At 43.4% G+C, this 18,210-nt stretch overlaps 1 protein-coding gene across 1 annotated transcript in view; it reads right to left on the reverse strand.

Moving 5' to 3' along the window:
- LOC135516195 (alpha-actinin-3-like) overlaps positions 1 to 18,210 on the reverse strand; it is a 33,483-nt gene extending 15,273 nt beyond the window's left edge. The window contains exon 1 of the mRNA XM_064940300.1: positions 17,819 to 18,210. Within this exon, the coding sequence (XP_064796372.1) occupies positions 17,819 to 17,953 (135 nt within the window). The 5' untranslated portion in view covers positions 17,954 to 18,210. The remainder of the gene's footprint in view (positions 1 to 17,818) is intronic.

Raw genomic sequence — 18,210 nt, forward strand, 5'->3', positions numbered from 1 at the left:
CAACTCAAAACACAAATAAGCCCTATTTGTATCATCAAGTACAACACCATATTCATTGGACTCAAAGGGCCATTGGGTCACACCATTATCCATAATAACCCATTATCTCATAGGTTACATGTCTTTGCGGGGGATGCCTATGGTCAACTATAGAGCGCTCGTATGACTATGAAGTCACTGCTCTTCTCCTCTATCTCCCCCTTCTCCTCTGTGCGACTGCCCCCCTTCTCTTATTCTGTGTCCCCCCTTCTCCATGTGTCCTCCCCTTCTCTTCTGTCTCTCGACTCCAACTGTTGAGCTGACCCTCTGTGCCTGTGTTGGTCTGGTCTGGACACAAAAACACACACACAGTCATTCTGCTGGATGCCTGTCATAACTCGGGGAGAGGGGACAGTGGGAGGGCCTGATGACCCTCAGCACAGCTGGGTGGACACACACACACACATCCTCCTCCCATCCCAGACACCACCTGTTCATCAAGAATGTGACGCAACCACTGTTACCATGTGACCATCCCTGCAGCTACCACTAACATCCTGCAGTTACGTCTAACATCCTGTAGTTACATCTAGCATCCTCAGATTGACACATTTCAGAAACAATTGTGTGACTTGTGAGACTAAAGAAAGGAGGGAGATTCAGGACTTTAAAGGCCCAATGCAGTCAAAAACATGATTTTCCTGTGTTTAATATATATTTCCACACTATGAGGTTGGAATAATACTCTGAAATTGTGAAAATGATGATAATGCCCTTTTAGTGTAAGAGCTGTTTTTTTTGCCTGCTTTGCTGGGATGGGGTTTTGGCCTGCTTGGTGACATCACTGAAAATATGCCCCCTCGGGCTGAAAATATGCCCCCTCAGATCTTTATGGTCTATACTCAGCCTTGTCTCAGGGTAGTAAGTTGATGGTCGGTTGATATCCCTCTAGTGGTGTGGGGGCTGTGCTTTGGAAAAGTGTGTGGGGTTATATCCTGCCTGGTTGACACTGTCCGGGAGTATCGTCGGACGGGGCCACAGTGTCCCCCGACCCACCCCTGTCTCAGTCTCCAGTATCTATGCTGGAATAGTCTATGTGCCGAGGGGCTAGGGTCAGTCTGTTATATCTGGTGTAATTCTCCTGTCTTGTCTGGTGTCCTGTGTGAATTTAAGTATTCTCCCTCCTTCTCTCTCTCTCCCTCTCCCCTCCCTCAGGACTACCTGGCCTGATGACTCCTGACTGTCCCCAGTCCACCTGGTCATGCTGCTGCTCCAGTTGCAACTGTTCTGCCTGCGGCTATGGAACCCTGACCTGTTCACCGGATGTGCTACCTTGTCCCGGACCTGCTGTTTTCGACTCTCTCTCTCTCTCTCTCTCTCTCTCTCTCTCTCTCTCTCTCTCTCTCTCTCTCTCTCTCTCTCTCTCTCTCTCTCTCTCTCTCTCTCTCTCTCTCTCTCTCTCTCTCTCTCTCTCTCTCTCTCTCTCTCTCTCTCTCTCTCTCTCTCTCTCTCTCTCTCTCTCTCTCTCTCTCTCTCTCTCTCTCTCTCTCTCTCTCTCTCTCTCTCTCTCTCTCTCTCTCTCTCTCTCTCTCTCTCTCTCTCTCTCTCTCTCTCTCTCTCTCTCTCTCTCTCTCTCTCTCTCTCTCTCTCACCTGCTGTCTTGACCTCTGAATGCTCGGCTATGAAAAGCCAACTGACATTTACTCCTTAGGTACTGACCTGTTGCACCCTCTACAACCACTGTGATTGTTATTATTTGACCCTGCTGGTCATCTATGAACGTTTGAACATCTTGAAGAACAATCTGGCCTTAATGGCCATGTACTCTTATAATCTCCACCCGGCACAGCCAGAAGAGGACTGGCCACCCCTCAGAGCCTGGTTCCTCTCTAGGTTTCTTCCTAGGTTCCTGCCTTTCTAGGGAGTTTTTCCTGGAGTTTTTCCATTTATTTATTTATTTTCTCGAACCCTTATTTAACGAGGCAAGTCAGTTAAGAAAAATGACGGCCTACCCCGGCCAAACCCTGACGACATTTGGCCAATTGTGCGCCACCCTACGGGATTCCCAAACACGGCCGGTTGTGATACAGCCTTCTACATCTGCATTGCTTGCTGTTTGGGGTTTTAGGTTGGGTTTCTGTATAGCACTTTGTGACAACTGATATAAAAAGGGCTTTATAAATACATTGATCGCCATGCAGTAAATGAGTTAATAGACCAATAAGAAAGAGAGTTCCAAACCTCTCTGACAAGAACAGCTACTTTTACCCTTCCCACTCAGACCACTCCCAAACAGTCCTGGCAAAATTCTTGCTTAGAAATATCTATTTGCTAAAAAAGCAATTTTATTACATTTTTTTACCATTTAAATTGAAAACAATCACAGGAAGGTACTTCATTTTTATCCAGAAATGATTTGATATTGAGATTAAAACGGCTGCATTGGGACCTTTAACAAAGAAACAGAATAGAGAAGAGGGTAGAAGCATCAGATAGAAGTTGCCTACAAGCACATGACAGTCTTAAAAGGACAATTCAAACCAGTTCCTCAGACTTTTTCATCAAAAGTGGACATGGACTCAACATGACATGTCTGGCTAACTTTAACCCTGATCCACCGGATTGCTAATGCTAACATCACATCCTAGACTCCATTGGTTGTGTCCCAATACCAGCCCTTTGGGCCCTAGTGCACTAATAAGGGAGTGGGTTGCCATTAGGGACGCATCCCCCCATCTGCCATTGATATCCTTTTATTATTATAAACTGGGTGGTTCGAACCCTGAATGCTGATTGGCTGACAGCCGCGAGTATGACAAAATATTGTATTTTTACTGCTCTGGTTACGTTGGTAACCAGCTTATAGTAGCAATAAGGCACCTCTGGGGTTTGTGGTATATGGTCAATATACCACGGCTAAAGCCTGTATCCAGAACAGCCCTTAGCCGTGGTACATTGGCCATACACCACAACCACTCATGCCTTAAACATAACAGGACAGGAGTATTCCTGTATCAGCGCTCAACAGCAGTGTAAAATAAATCTGGTAACAATGTCTGCAGGGCTGGCTAAACTCTGTGTGTGTGTGTGTGTGTGTGTGTGTGTGTGTGTGTGTGTGTGTGTGTGTGTGTGTGTGTGTGTGTGTGTGTGTGTGTGTGTGTGTGTGTGTGTGTGTGTGTGTGTGTGTGTGTGTGTGTGTGTGTGTTTGTGTGTGTGTGTGTGTGTGTGTGTGTGTGTGTCCACCCAGTGTGAGAGCCCAGTCTGAGCATACTGACCGTATATATAAATACAGCCTCTGTCCAGTCCAGGCCAACACATGACTATAGAAGAGGTGGGATAGGCCAAGGGAGAGACAGACCTGGACAGACAGGTGTCTGTGGTATGAATCACACAGACGCATGTACACACACAAACACAAACACTCACTTGCCTGACACACACGTTCGGATACACACAGTACCATCCTGATGAGGTAAGACGCCGTGTATAAAATCAGAAGCAGCCGTCTTTATAATTAGAAATAGTCCCATCAGTCTGGAGAGAAGCCAAACTTGGCAAAGCCGTACATAGCTGCTCTACCAAACTCACAGGTGGGGGGGGGGGGGGACAATGGAAGAGAACATTCACTCCCACACGCACATACGTACACATGCACACCACGCCCACCCACGCACATTCACAATGCTATGTTATACGCCCCGGCCTAACTCTTAGTACATCCTAAATAATGTACTGCAGCTCAACCTGTAAACAACCAAAGTGTAAACAACCAACCTGTAAACAACCAAAGTGTAACAGTGTAAACAACCAAAGTGTAACAAAGTGTAAACAACCAACCTGTAACAAAGTCTAAATAACCTAACAACCAAACCGACCGACAGATTGTCATGACAACTACATCCATCATGAAAGCCATACCTTCTTCACACCAGGTCCATGCCAACCACATCTATCACTAACAGCTACACCTATCCCTAACAACTACACCTATCCCTAACAACTACACCTATCCCTAACAACTACACCTATCCCTAACAACTACACCTATCGCTAACAACTACACCTATCCCTAACAACTACACCTATCCCTAACAACTACACCTATCCCTAACAACTACACCTATCCCTAACAACTACACCTATCCCTAACAGCTACACCGATCCCTAACAACTACACCTATCCCTAACAACTACACCTATCGCTAACAACTACACCTATCCCTAACAACTACACCTATCCCTAACAACTACACCTATCCCTAACAACTACACCTATCGCTAACAACTACACCTATCAATATTAACCATGGTTTGTCAGAACAAATGAAAAGGATATCTGTGACCCCACAGATGACAAAGATGGGACCATTAACCTTTTGTCCACGCATAAGTTGTAGGCTGATATGTTCGCATTTTAAAAAATCTATACACTATCGATACAAAATTATGTGGACACCCCTTCAAATTAGTGGATTTGTCTATTTCAGCCACACCCGTTGCTGACAGGTGTTTAAAAATCGAGCACACAGTCATGCAAATCTCCATAGACAAACATTGGCAGAAGAATGCCCTTACTGAGGAGCTCAGTGACTTTCAACATGGCACCATCATAGGATGTGTCAGTTTGTCTCATTTCTGCCCTGCTAGAGCTGCCCCGGTCACTGCAAGTGCTGTTATTGTTAAGTGGAAACGTCTAGGAGCGACAAAGGCTCAGTTGCGAAGTGGTGGGCCACACAAGCTCACAGAACCGGATCACCGAGTGCTAAAGCTCGTAAAAATTGTCTGTCCTCAGTAGCAACAGTTCCAAACTGCCTCTGGAAGCAACGTCAGCTCGTCAGGAACTTAATGAAATGGGTTTCCATGGCCGAGCAGCCGCAAACAAGCCTAAGATGACCATGCGCAATGCCAAGTGTCGGCTAGAGTGGTGTAAAGTTCACTGCCATTGGACTCTGGAGCAGTGGAAGCGCGTTCTCTGGAGTTATGAATCACGCTTCACCCTCTGGCAGTCCAATGGACGAATCTGAGTTTGGCAGATGCCAGGAGAACACTACCTGCCCCAATACGTAGTGCCAACTGTAAAGTTTGGTGGAGGAGGAATAATGGTCTGGGGCTGTTTTTCATGATCTTAGTTCCAGTGAAGGGACATTTTAACGCTACAGCATACAATGACATTCTAGATGGTTCTATGCTTCCAACTTTGTGGCAACAGTTTGGGGAAGGGCCTTTCCTGTTTCAGCATGACAACGCCCCTGTGCACAAAGCAAGGTCCATGCAGAAATGGTTTGTCGATATCGGTGAATTGGAACACCAACTGCGAGCCAGGCCTAATCGCACAACATCAGTGCCCAACCTCACCAATGCTCTTGTGGCTGAATGGAAGCAAGTCCCCGCAGCATTGTTCCAACATCTAGTGGAAAGCCTTCCCAGAAGAGTGTAGGCTGTTATAGCAGCAAAGGGAGGACCAAGTCCATATGAATTAATGGTCGACCGGTGCCAATTATTGGAGGACCAAAAAAAGCCGATACCGATTAATCAGACGATTTTTATATATTTTGTGGAGTACAGCAGGTCAGCCACCAGGGGGAGACTCGTCGAGGCCTGGTGACAGATGGAGTCTACACGAGACAATGGCTCCCTCTGCTGGACGTCTCGACTGGCTCTCCGGCCAGGACTAATTGAGGCTGATTGGGGTTGGTGAGTAATTAAGGGCTGATTGCTCACCAGCTGGACGAGTCCCATAAAGCTTCCAGAAGGGCAGCACTCAGGAGGAGGGACTGGGGGAAGAAAGGTTACGCCGTATAGTTGGAGACGGTTCCAGAGGTAGAAAGGAGGGAGCTCAGTTTTTTTGTTCCCCGCAGGATACAGCAAGACCCGGAGCCCCGAAGACGGTATGTCGGAGAGGGTCTCATGGGGGAGACCTTTTGGTTTGTTATTCAAATACACACCCTTGAAACCGAGCTAATCCTACTCTGTCCGTGTTTGTTCTGTGTAAATGTTTTGACCAAACTGCCTGGTCTACCACAACTTGCATTAATGACAATTACAACAATACTGAATGAACAATAAAACACTTTTAGTCTAACTTAATACATGAATAAGATGTATTTAGTCTCAAATAAATAATGAAACATGTTCAATTTGGTTTAAATAATGCAAAAACCCAGTGTCGGAGAAGGTAAAAAGTGCAATATGTGCCATGTAAAAAAGCTAACGTTTAAGTTCCTTGCTCAGAACATGAGAACATATGAAAGCTGGTGGTTCCTTTTAACATGAGTCGTCAATATTCCCAGTTAAGAAGTTTTAGGTTTTAGTTATTGTAGGAATTTGACGTGTCAACTATTTCTCTCTATACCATTTGTATTTCATATACCTTTGACAATTGGATGTTCTTATGGGCACTTTACTATTGCCAGCCTAATCTCGGGAAGTCATAAACAGCGCTGTGCTTCAAGCATTGCTAAGAGCTGCTGGCAAACGCAGTAAAGTGCTGTTTGAATGAATGCTTACGAGCCTGCTGCTGCCTATCACCGCTCAGTCAGACTGCTCTATCAAATCAGACTTAATTATAATATAATAAACACACAAATACACGCTTTTGGTCATATTCAGAAACTATCATTTTGAAAACAAATGTTTATTCTTTCAGTGAAATACGGAACCGTTCTGTATTTTTTTCCAACGGGTGGCAACTTTAAGTCTAAATATTGCTGTTACGTTGCACAACCTTCAATGTTATGTCATAATTATGAAAAATTCAGGCAAATTAATTACGGTCTTTGTTAAGAATAAATGGCCTTCACATGGTTCGCAACGAGCCAGGTGGCCCAAACTGCTGCATATACCCTGACTCTGCTTGCACAGAACGCAAGAGAAGTGACACGATTTCCCTAGTTATTAATGCCTGCAAACATTAACTTATTTTAAGTAAATATGCAGGTTTAAAAAATATATACTTCTGTGTATTGATTTTAAGAAAGGCATTGATGTTTATGGTTAGGTACAAGACTGCGCTATTGTTAAATCATCACCCGTTTGGCGAAGTTGAAGTAGGCTGCGATTCGATGATAAATTAACAGGCACCGCATTGATTAAATGCAACGCAGGACAAGCTAGTTAACTAGTGATTATGTGAAGATTGAATATTTTTTATAAGATGAATTTAATGCTAGCGAGCAACTTACCGAGGCTCCTTGCAGCCACAAGGTCCTTTTGATGCTGCACTCGCGTAACAGCCACACAGTCAGCCACCAAGTCTCCTCGTGGAATGTAATGTAATCGGCCATAATCGGCGTCCAAAAAGGCAGATTACCGATTGTTGTGTGAACCTGAAAATCGGCACTAATTAAATCGGCCATGCCGACTAATCGGTCGACCTCTAATATGAATGCCCATGATTTTGGAATGAGATGTTTGACGAGCAGGTGTCCACATACTTATGGTCATGTAGTGTATCTTAGTGTACCAAATGCTATACTTGGCTTCTTTTCTCTGTCCTCCACATGTAAGCTATGTGTATGTCATTCACACGTAAGCCTTGTGCATGTCAGTCACACATTCATGGGTTTAACTACTGAGAAATGACTTTGTGCTGTAAATGGATAACTTTACTTTATTACATTTTTTACAGCTGACAGAAAGGGTCAATGGTTGCCAGTTGTCAGTGGGTACTTGTAATGTATTTATGTGTAATGTCAACATTGGTCAACTCTTTTTTTCCTTTGAGTTTCATTAGACAGTGTTCGGTAGGGGAGGGGAGGCTTGGCCATACAACAGGTGCGACAGCTTTTGGAGTGACACCCGACCACCCTCACCACATCCCTCCTTCCTCGTCTTCCCCTCATGAGGGTTTTAAATATCCCCCTAACGGAGACCTAAGGCTTGAACTTGGTTGTCGCTGCCGCTTTTGTCGCTGCCGGGACGCTTTGGGACGATGACATAAGAGTAGAACTGAGCCCCCTGCGAGTAAGCATTTTGTTGGGCGATGTATACCTTGTGTATCCCACATATCCCACATACAACTATTAAAACTTGAAACCGACCTTCCCACCCCACCTTCCAACCTCCAATTCCACGAATCCCGAGCAACCATTACTTCAGACATAATGGGAGGATAATGGGAGGGCAATAACACACACTGTCAAATGTCTTGTCTTCAAGATACTGTAGATCTTCAAAATAGTTTTCAATTCAAAATACATTTGTTTACTTAACCTTATTTTAAGAAAGAGTCCCATTGACAGCAAGGTCTCTTTTGTAAGGGAGCCCTGCATCTTAGAATTACACAACAAATTACACAAATACACAATATGAAATATAAGACAAAAAAATTAAGTGCAAAAAGAGACAAACTCATGAAAAACAATCCCATTCCTCAAAAATATGTCTTAAATCAACACTCAACTGCCCAAAAGGCACCAATACACCCATTTGTAGGGAACTCTAAAGATTATTCCATACATGGGGTGCCAGAAAACTAAAAGCTGTTTTTCATAAGTCTGTAGAAACTGATGGAATTTCCAGAGTTAGCCATCCCTGTGATTGGGTATGGTAACTCATACTACTATGGGTACTGTAAGTAAAGATGTCAGGATGTTCAGAGGCAGTGTCCAAAATGGCACCCTATTCCCTACCTAGTGCATTACTTTTGACCGCGGGCGAAAAGTAATGGGCCCCGGGAGACTGGTCAAAAGTAGTGCGCTATAAAGGGAATGGGGTCCCATTTGAGACTCATCCAGAGACTCTGAGGGCCAGCATTCTAAACACCAGGCCTAATATTTCTACATTTAGAGGATCAAAGGCTTTGACTAGCCTCGGGTTGGCAGGCTGAGTGTAGTGGCCAGCGGGCACACCTCTTCTGCCAACCCAGCTCGGTCCCAGCTGCCAGCCACCCCCGGGCACAAGGGCAGCCAGCTCCAAGCAACAGGAGGCACACCCGATGACAGCGTGCAGCGAATGGAAGCACACTCTCACGTCTAAGAGAATGCCCGTTGCTAATTATTCTGTAGTTAACACTTATTTCATCAGTGACAGCATGGAGTGAATCCCCTCTCATTGACTCACATCTGAGAGAATGCCCAGCCTTAAATTTGCATTTATTTAACCAGAGAGGTTGACTGAGAACATATTCTCTTTGACAGCAACAGCCATACAGGACCTGAATACTGAAGGATACTGAAGAAAACAGAGATAGAGGCCTATTTCTACACACTCAACTAGACTTGTGCATCAGGATGAACAATGCTGGACTTTTTCTTTAATTCTGTTCTGAAAACAATTTTTAGACCGAAAATCTGAAATAGACCAAATGCCACAGGTTTTACGAGTTCTCTATAATATGGTGTTTGTGTGCTGCTTATTTTTGAGGTTGACCATTCCAAGCTTTAGTACTGACTGGTATTACCAACAGTTACACATCTGACATATTAATCACAATGTATTTCCATCTGTTTGCATCAATGGTTTTATTAAAGGGCAAGAGATGAAATGCATTCCATTCCATTGTTCCATTCCATTCTACTAAACATCATTCCATTATATATCGTTCCGTTCCATTCCAGTGTTTATCTGTTCTATCCTCCTGCCTGCAACTTGACTGAGTGACTCTAAGGTTAAATGTCAAACACACTGTGCCTTCTAGTGGTCACAGAAGCATATGGTATGGGAACGTAGAGCGGAGCATGGTACAACCTTCCGATTGCTTCACAGTGTGTGTGTGTGTACACATCCGCCCATGAGTGTGCATTTGTGTGTGTGTGTGTGTGTTTTATGTGCTCTGGGCACTGTGATTGATGATTGCAGAGGGATAAATTGGTTAAAGAGGGGAGTAGGATTTACAGCTGACCGTCTGTCTTATATGAGTGTGGGGGGGGGGGGGGGTCTAATTTCGGCAGGCGTATCAGTTCTGTTCTGACTTCTGCCACTTTAAACAGGATTCTGATATCATATACACACACACACAATGACAGGCTTCAATCTTCAGTGCCAACGGCGGCATCTGATCCAATGGAGAGATACTAAGGATTATCATACAAAATTAACAAGTAATAAGACCATTGAAAGACATAATTTGTGGATTTTTGCCTCAGATGGAGAGTAAAGCCATGACAAAACTCTTCCATACCTCCCTCCATCCCTTGCTCCATCTATCCCTCCCCCCCAATCATATCTTCTTTCTCCCTGTGGATTGTGGACACCTCGGTGTCCCTTTACCATTACCACACCATGGAATACCTGTGACCTCACGTCTTAGCGCCCCCAACAACACACACACACACACACACACACACACACACACACTTGGAGGAGGTATCACAGAACACACACTCCTCAGCCCTTCCTGTGGCCTCCCAGGGCTCCTAGCTCCACTAAGGCAGTTTATAGAAGCCTCCCTACATGGACACAGCTTCTGGAATAGCAACTGCCATCTGATCTCACTACAAGCTCTCTCTCTTACCTCGCTTTTTCTCTACACACACACAAGGTTCTCTTGGCCAGTTCAGTTCTGCCTTGAATTCACTTGCAGGATGAACTTTGTTTCAAAATGTTTAATTATTATAAGGAAGGAGAAAAGATAGAACAATAAAAACGCATCACTTCGAAAGGCTTGTCAATTCCAGTAGACTTATAAAAATAGGCCCGAAGTAAAGTCAGGTCCAAAATTATTGACACCCTTGATAAAGAGGAGCAAAAAAAAGACTGCATAAAATACATTTTATAAGCTATATCGTATGCTCAAATAAAATAATTTTATACAAATACAATTCCTCAGAGAAAGATTTTGTTTAACAAGTAATAAAAAAAAATATTGGTACCCCATGTTTTCAATACCTTTAAATACCTCACCTTGCGAGGATAATGGCACTGAGACTTTTCTAAAAAATGTTTTATGAGATTGGAGATCTTAGACCATTCCCCCATACAGAATCTTTCCAGATCCTTGATATACTCTGTGTTTATGGACTGCCCTCTTCAATTCAATCCACAGGTTTTCAATAAGTCTGGGGTCTCAGATGGCCATTGCAAAATGTTGATTTTGTGGTCAATTAACAATTTATTTGTGGCTTTTGATGTGTGCTTGGGGTCATTGTCTTGCTGGAAGATTCACTTGCGGCCAAGTTTCAGTCTCCTGGCAGAGAGACTGGTTTTCAGCTAAAATGTCCTGGTACTGAGTAAAGTTCATGATGCTGTTGACCTTAACGAGGGCCCCAAGACCAGTGGAAGCAAAATAGCCCCATTAAATCTAAGAGCCATCACCATATTTTATGAGTTTCTTTTCTGCATATGCCTCCTTTTTTTCGACGCCAAATCCACCACTGGTGTGCGTGGCCTACGAGCTCTATTTTCATGTCATCTGACCATGGCACCATTTCCAATCTAAGTGCCAATGCCGTTTAGCAAACTCCAAGTGTTTACATTTGTTGGATGACATGAAAACAGAGCTCTTCCACTGTTCCTGGGGCCCCTTGTTAATAAGGACAATGGCATCATGAACTTCACCCAGCTATGTGGGTGAGACCTATGAGATATTCCTCAAACGTCGGTGAGTTTGACTGGTTAGACCTAATGACAGAACAAACGACAGTTTTCTGGAGAGCAGATTGTTAAAAAGGGACTTAATAATATCACCCAGTCCATGAATATCTGAGAAAACACATTGCATAGGCTAAGCTAGTCACTGTGCTTGTCACCAGAGATTGATGAGAATGTGAGGTGAAACAACCTGGTCTCGGCGCATTTCTTATTATTCTGTACGTAAATCCGAGACACTCCATTTAGCAGGATATGTTACGTTTCATATGGTATGTATTAACGTGTGGATGCCCATCACTCATTTCGTATGATAGGTTCCCAATTACAATTCGCATGATATGTCAGGAATATGCAAAAAAAATGTACAATACATGAGGAATTTGCAAAATGTACAATATGTTATGCATTTGCAAAACGTATGATATGTTACGAATTCTAGCTAGGTGGCTAATGTTAGCTAGGTGGCTAATGTTAGCTAGCTGGCTAATGTTAGCTAAGCTAGGGGTTAGTTCGGGGTTAGGGTTAAGGGGGAAGGGTTTGGGGAAGGGTCGCTAAAAGGATTAAGTTTAGGGTTAACTAACATGATAAGTAGCTAAAAAGTAGTAAGTAGTTTAAAAGTTGTAAATTAGCTAAAATGCTAGTTGTCCGTGATAAGATTCAAACTCTTAACCCACCCATCCACCCCGACCAACTACCCTACTTTCGTTTTTGCTTTAAGTGACCATCTGTCTTTTGTAAACATACCAAACAACATATCATACTAATTTGAGTGTCCCAGATTTATGTTTGCTATGTTACGTCTAGTCTGATACCAGGCTGGGTGAAAGGGACACATCCTCATCAGTTTCAAAATCCTTTGGATGAGATTTACAAGTAAATTACAATACTACTGTATTCCATCAAAACCCTTAATCGGATTTGTAGCAAAACTTCCATTGGATTAATTTTTTAAAGTCAAAGTGTGATAGGGATGAAACATTCTAAATAACTATACATACAATATCACATAAATAGAGAGCAGTAAATAGACGTTGAGATGAAAAAAATAATATTTTCCTCTAATCTCTGCTAGATCCTGTGTTGGTCCGTTTCCATGGAAATTCATTCCGTGAATTCAGTAACACATTTTTGGAACTAGAGATGAGGGAAATGGAAGAAAAATGAATTGTGACGTTTTAGTTATTACTACTGCATTAAAATAAGACACAGAGACATAAGAGGAAAATGGATTTACCATGAGAGCTCAAGAGGGAGTGTTTTTTTCCCCACACTTAGAAGCACACACAAACTCCATCAAAGCCTACCGCCTTGGGCTCCCTGAGCAGCTTACAGGCCTTTATAAAGAGAGTATCCACCACATCAATCATTGATCGTTGTCTTACAGGATCAATATCCACTACCCAAATATGAGCTCTCAAGTGTCCAAACCAAGCCCTTGAAGACTGACTAAGGTTTTGCGTTCCAAATGGCACGCTATTCCCTACATAGTGCACTAGTGCAGCACTTCAGGCCCATAGGGCTCTGGTCCAAAGTAGTTCACAATATAGGAAATAAGGTGCCACTTGCAAAGCAACATGAGAGAGTGAGCCTCTTTCTATGGGAATAAGTTCACTGCCGAGTGAATCACATCACATACTCCAGGTTTTCAGCTGCTAACTAACTGGCTAGATAGCTGAGTAATTGTCTGGCATAGCACAAGCTCATCCTGGCGCAATGCTAACCTATCTACATTGCATTCGGAAAGTATTCAGACCCCTTCACCTTTTCCACATTGTGTTATATTACAGCCTTACTCAAAAATTGATTTAAAAAAATATATATTCATCCCCATCAATCTACACTCAATATCCCATAACGACAAAGCAGAAACAGGTTTTTAGACATTTTAGCAAAAAAGAAAAAAGTAATACCTAATTTACATAAGTATTCAGACCCTTTGCTATGAGACTCGAAATTGAGCTCAGGTGCATCCTGTTTCATGCATGTCAGAGCAAAAACCAAGCCATGAGGTCCAAGGAACTGTCCTTAGAACTCAGAGACAGGACTGTGTCGAAACAGAGATCTGAGAAAGGGTACCAAAAAAAATTCAGCAGCATTGAAGGTCCCCAGAACACAGTGGCCTCCATCTTTCTTAAATGGAAGAAGTTTGGAACCACCAAGAATCTTCCTAGAGCTGGCCGCCCAACCAAACTGAACAATCTGGGAATAAGGCCCTTGGTCACGGAGGTGACCAAGAACCCGATGGTCATCTCCAGAGTTCCTCCGTGGAGATGGGACAACTTTCCAGAAAGACAACCATCTCTGCAGCACTGCACCAATCAGGCCATTATGGTAGAGTGGCCAGATGAAAACCACTCCTGAGTAAAAGGCACATGACAGAGTTTGCCAAAAGGCACCTAAAGGACTCTCAGACCATGAAAAACAAGATTCTCTAGTCTGATGAAACCAAGATTTAACTTTTTGGCCTGAGTGCCAAGCGTCACGTCTGGAGGAAACCTGGCACCATCCCTACGGTGAAGCATGGTGGTGGCAGCATGATGCTGTTGTGATGTTTTTCAGCGGCAGGGACTGGGAGACTAGTCAGGATCGAGGGGAAGATTAAAGGAGCAAAGTACAGAAGGATCCTTGATGAAAACCTGCTCCAGAGCGCTCAGGAGATGAGACTGGGGCTTAGGTTCACCTTCTAACATGACAACAACCTAAGAACACAGTCAAGACAACGCAGGATTGGCTTCGTGACAAGTCTCTGAATGTTCTTGAGTGGCCCAGCCAGAGCCCGGACTCCCCATCCAACCTGACAGAGCTTGAGAGGAGCTGCAGAGAAGAATAGAGAAGAATGGGAGAAACTCCCCACATACAGGTGTGCCAAGATTGTAGTGTCATACCCAGGACTGTAATCGCTGCCAAAGATGCTTCAAAAAGTGCTGAGTAAAGGGTCTGAATACTTACGTAAATGTAATATTTCAGCATTTCTTTAAAAAAATTGACAAAAATGTATTAAAAACGTTTTTTCTTTGTCATTGTGGGGTATTGTGTGTAGATTGATAAGGGGGGAAAAAACATTTAGTCAATTTTAGAATAAGGCTGTAACGTAACATAATGTGGAAAAATTCAAGGGTCTGAATACTTTCCGAATAAACTGTATATGCAGTCTCACAGGCTGAGTTTCCTATTAGCTGGGGGAGGAAGGTACAGGCCTACCAGCCACAGGGGAATGGTCATCCCTGATCATATTAAGTTGACATCTGTTGTGTGAATAGTCCACATCCTGTCCCCACTGCAGTGATGGGGCCCTCCTTAGCCAATTTAACACTATGTGGTGTAAATTAAAGTTTATTTTTGTAATGTTAGGGAGTAACTTCTTAATAAAGTGTTCATGAGACTAATTTGTTTTTCAACTTAAAGTTGAAGTGTTGCTCTGTAAACTTAATCTATTTTCTGTTTCACCTTAGGGCTTTAGTGTCGATGCCAAATATCATTATAATATCCTTTTTTGGTACACACAGAGCTAACTGAAATACACAATCCCTTTATAGGCTTACTGCAGTGGACATTATCTTTAGTTCCATGAAAGCTGACCTGACTAAATTATTTTCCATGTTTGTAGATAAATAAAAGTACTGTATCGTATCACAGGAAATAGCTTCCTAGCTCTCTATTTGCAGAAAAGGATTATTATGACTTGAGCTATAGTCAGAGACAGGATGGGTGGTGTGAATAAGAATCGTTCATACCTTCCTCTCATTCATCATCCTGTCATTCTGAACTGCTTAGGCGGTCAACGTTCAGATATAGTTTGTAACACCACTGTAATATGTTAACTACCGTAACTGTAGCGGAGGTGGCTCGTCAATCCATGCTCGAGTAATGAGAAACCTCGCCTTGAGACTAGAAGACCTGCGTTAGCTCCCCGAGACTGTGTTAGCCTGCTTTAGCTCAGCAGGCTAACACAGTCTTGCAGTCTAAACCTTGATTGGCCATACTACTTCAACTCTTCGGACCAAGTGAAACTTACAAATTCTCTCAAAGTGAAAGGAGTGCCGTGTATATTTCTAATGCTCTTATCATATTCAACAGGGTCACAGTGTGTTGACAAACACTTTATTACTGCGCCTGCCTGCCTGCAGCCGGGTGGTTTTCCACAGAAATTTGGAACATGGGGTTAGAACAGGTGGTGAGGTCCTCTCAGATTTGTTTCACCTCAAAATGATGCAGCTTTCTATTATTGATGATATGAGATCAGCTTCTGAAGCTATTTTTTGGTATGTGTGTATTGTGTGCTGTTCTTTATGTGCTAAAGTGACCCAATCACCCAGGTCAGTCATAGAGGTGAACTCACACAGCCCTTCTGGGGTGTGTGGATAAATTTATTGTTGTATTCCTCTCAGAAAAATGACCCTCTATCATCTTACCTAAACAACAACAAAAAAAGAAAGTGACATTGCACCACCTCAAAAACTTCTTGGTACACAGAGGTGTGAGAGAGACTGTTGGATTGGGAACTGGCCAGGAGGCTTACAATATTGTTGGGAAAGAGGGGGGTGTAGGGGAGAGAGAGAGAGAGAGAGAACAAGAGGGAGAAGCCGGGAAAGAGGGAGAAACAGGGGGAAAGAGAGAAGGAGGGAGGGGAGAAACAGAAAGAGTTCAAGGCGTATTTTTAGGACAGGTTTATTCGTAGGTCTGAAACTAACCCTGTCGGTGTACTTCTATACGAGTCGTCTCTCCCCTTCTCCGGCTCTCTGTTCTCTCACTCATCCTCTCTGGCCGCTGCCTAACTGGCCATCTGTTGACGTCTCTCACCCTTAAGGCCATGTGATCTCCAGTACAGTCACTGTGCGAAGGAAACTTTTGCATCATAGAGACAGGGGAGTTCCATAGAAAAAGAACATTCCATTTTCTATGTTTCCTAATTAATGTTTATGTATGTTTTATGTACAGTATCCACCTTCTCCCAAGATGCCAATCAACCCAAGTAGGCTAGGTATGTATAAATAGGCCAGACAGGGAGTCAGACCTGTATGCAAGGTGTACATGAACATTCTACAAAATATTGTCAGAAGCAGAAAATGTCTTCTGGTAAATCAATGGTAATAGAATATACATATCAGAAATGGACGAATGTATATTTATTAGCAATTTAGCCATTATGCTCAATGAATTCACTATTGGAGGTATGGTTGTCCCATTCCCAGTTTAGGATAGGCCATAGAGCACAGGCATGCGAGGCGTACATCATAACTGTCACATCAGCCCAGTGACTTTTAGGCTTGACAGCTCTGGCTCATTAAATGCACCTGTCATCCATGTCCACGAGCACAGCGAGGCCGGCTGATCGCCAAGACAACGGGCGGGCCCAAGTCCCCTCGCGACTCTCTAGGCCTATTTGACTTTTTATTCATTTAGCAGACGTTCTCATCCAGGCTACATGACACTTCCAGACACTATGTTGCCAACTCAAGCACAGAAAAATAAGCGGCACTCCCAAAATAAAAAATAACTCAGAGAGACAACTTGGGAGTAGTTTTGAGCGAGAATTTTAAAATCATTCAACTTTTAATATATCAACATATCTCTACATGTATATAGGCCTACTTTTATTGTGTATGCCTAACTTTTGACTGGTTGGTCTAAGCATCGTTTAGAGTAGCGTTTCCCTATCTTGGTCCTGGGGACTCTATGGGCTGCATCATTATCATCACGCTTTGATTTTCTAAAAATAATATCAGCTATGTAGTGCTAGGGCAAAAAAAAAAACGTGCAACCCTTTGGGTCTCCAAGACCGAGTTTGGGAAACGCTGGTTTAGAGATTCTGTAAATGGTTTGTTGGGCCTGCCTATAGCGCATAGTGACTTCTTGGAAAGGTCGTGCATAAAATCACACAAGTTCCTATTTGTTCTATTGCTTAGTTTAAATGTGTGGGGGGTATATATTTATATATTATATATATTTATTTATTTTTAGACTGTCTTCGTGTCCCTGTCGGGGGTAAGTGAAAGATAACACTGAGAACGTTACGCGTCTGAAATATCTAACCGCTCTGCTCATAGCTTCCAGAACTGAAAAGGAGCAGGTGTGTGCGCCAACTCCTTATCTTCCCCCGTTTCACTTTAAAACGTATTACAGTTGTCCAGGGATTTTAGTAACTGTCAACCATTTGATTCTGGGCACTTATAAAACATACACAACGGGATGGCTGGACTCCAGCCAGACGCACAAATGTCCGTCGTGCACAACGAGCCGCTCTAGACAACATTTAAGTGTCACGCTGCCACTTTGACTTGACTTACTCACAGTCCGGCACCGAACGTACCTTTCTCTGCTGTTTCTCCCAGGCGGGGTCCAGCAGTAGGTCCCTGTCCCACTCATCCTCCGGAGACATATACTGATGCTCCTCGCTCATCATATACGAGGTGTTATATTGCGCTTGGGGTTCGACAGCCATCATAATGCCGTCTAGGGTTTCTAGTACCCCCTCTGATTATATAGAAAAGAAACGAGGTTTATGCGCACTCTAAGCCTTGTAGATAGCAGATGAAACCCTCCTTGGGCTTGAGGACTCGCTGTCTGTCAGGTGTGCTGGTCAGCAGAAACAAGAGATGCGGCGACAGAGTACAGACTGCGGCAGAGGTGCAGCTCCCACTACCAGAAACTCTGCTTGGTCGGTGCTACTTTCCTGGTCAAAAGTAGAACACGTGACCGCAC

Source organism: Oncorhynchus masou, chromosome 27 (genome assembly GCF_036934945.1).
Source record: "Oncorhynchus masou masou isolate Uvic2021 chromosome 27, UVic_Omas_1.1, whole genome shotgun sequence".
Classification (NCBI taxonomy): domain Eukaryota; kingdom Metazoa; phylum Chordata; class Actinopteri; order Salmoniformes; family Salmonidae; genus Oncorhynchus; species Oncorhynchus masou.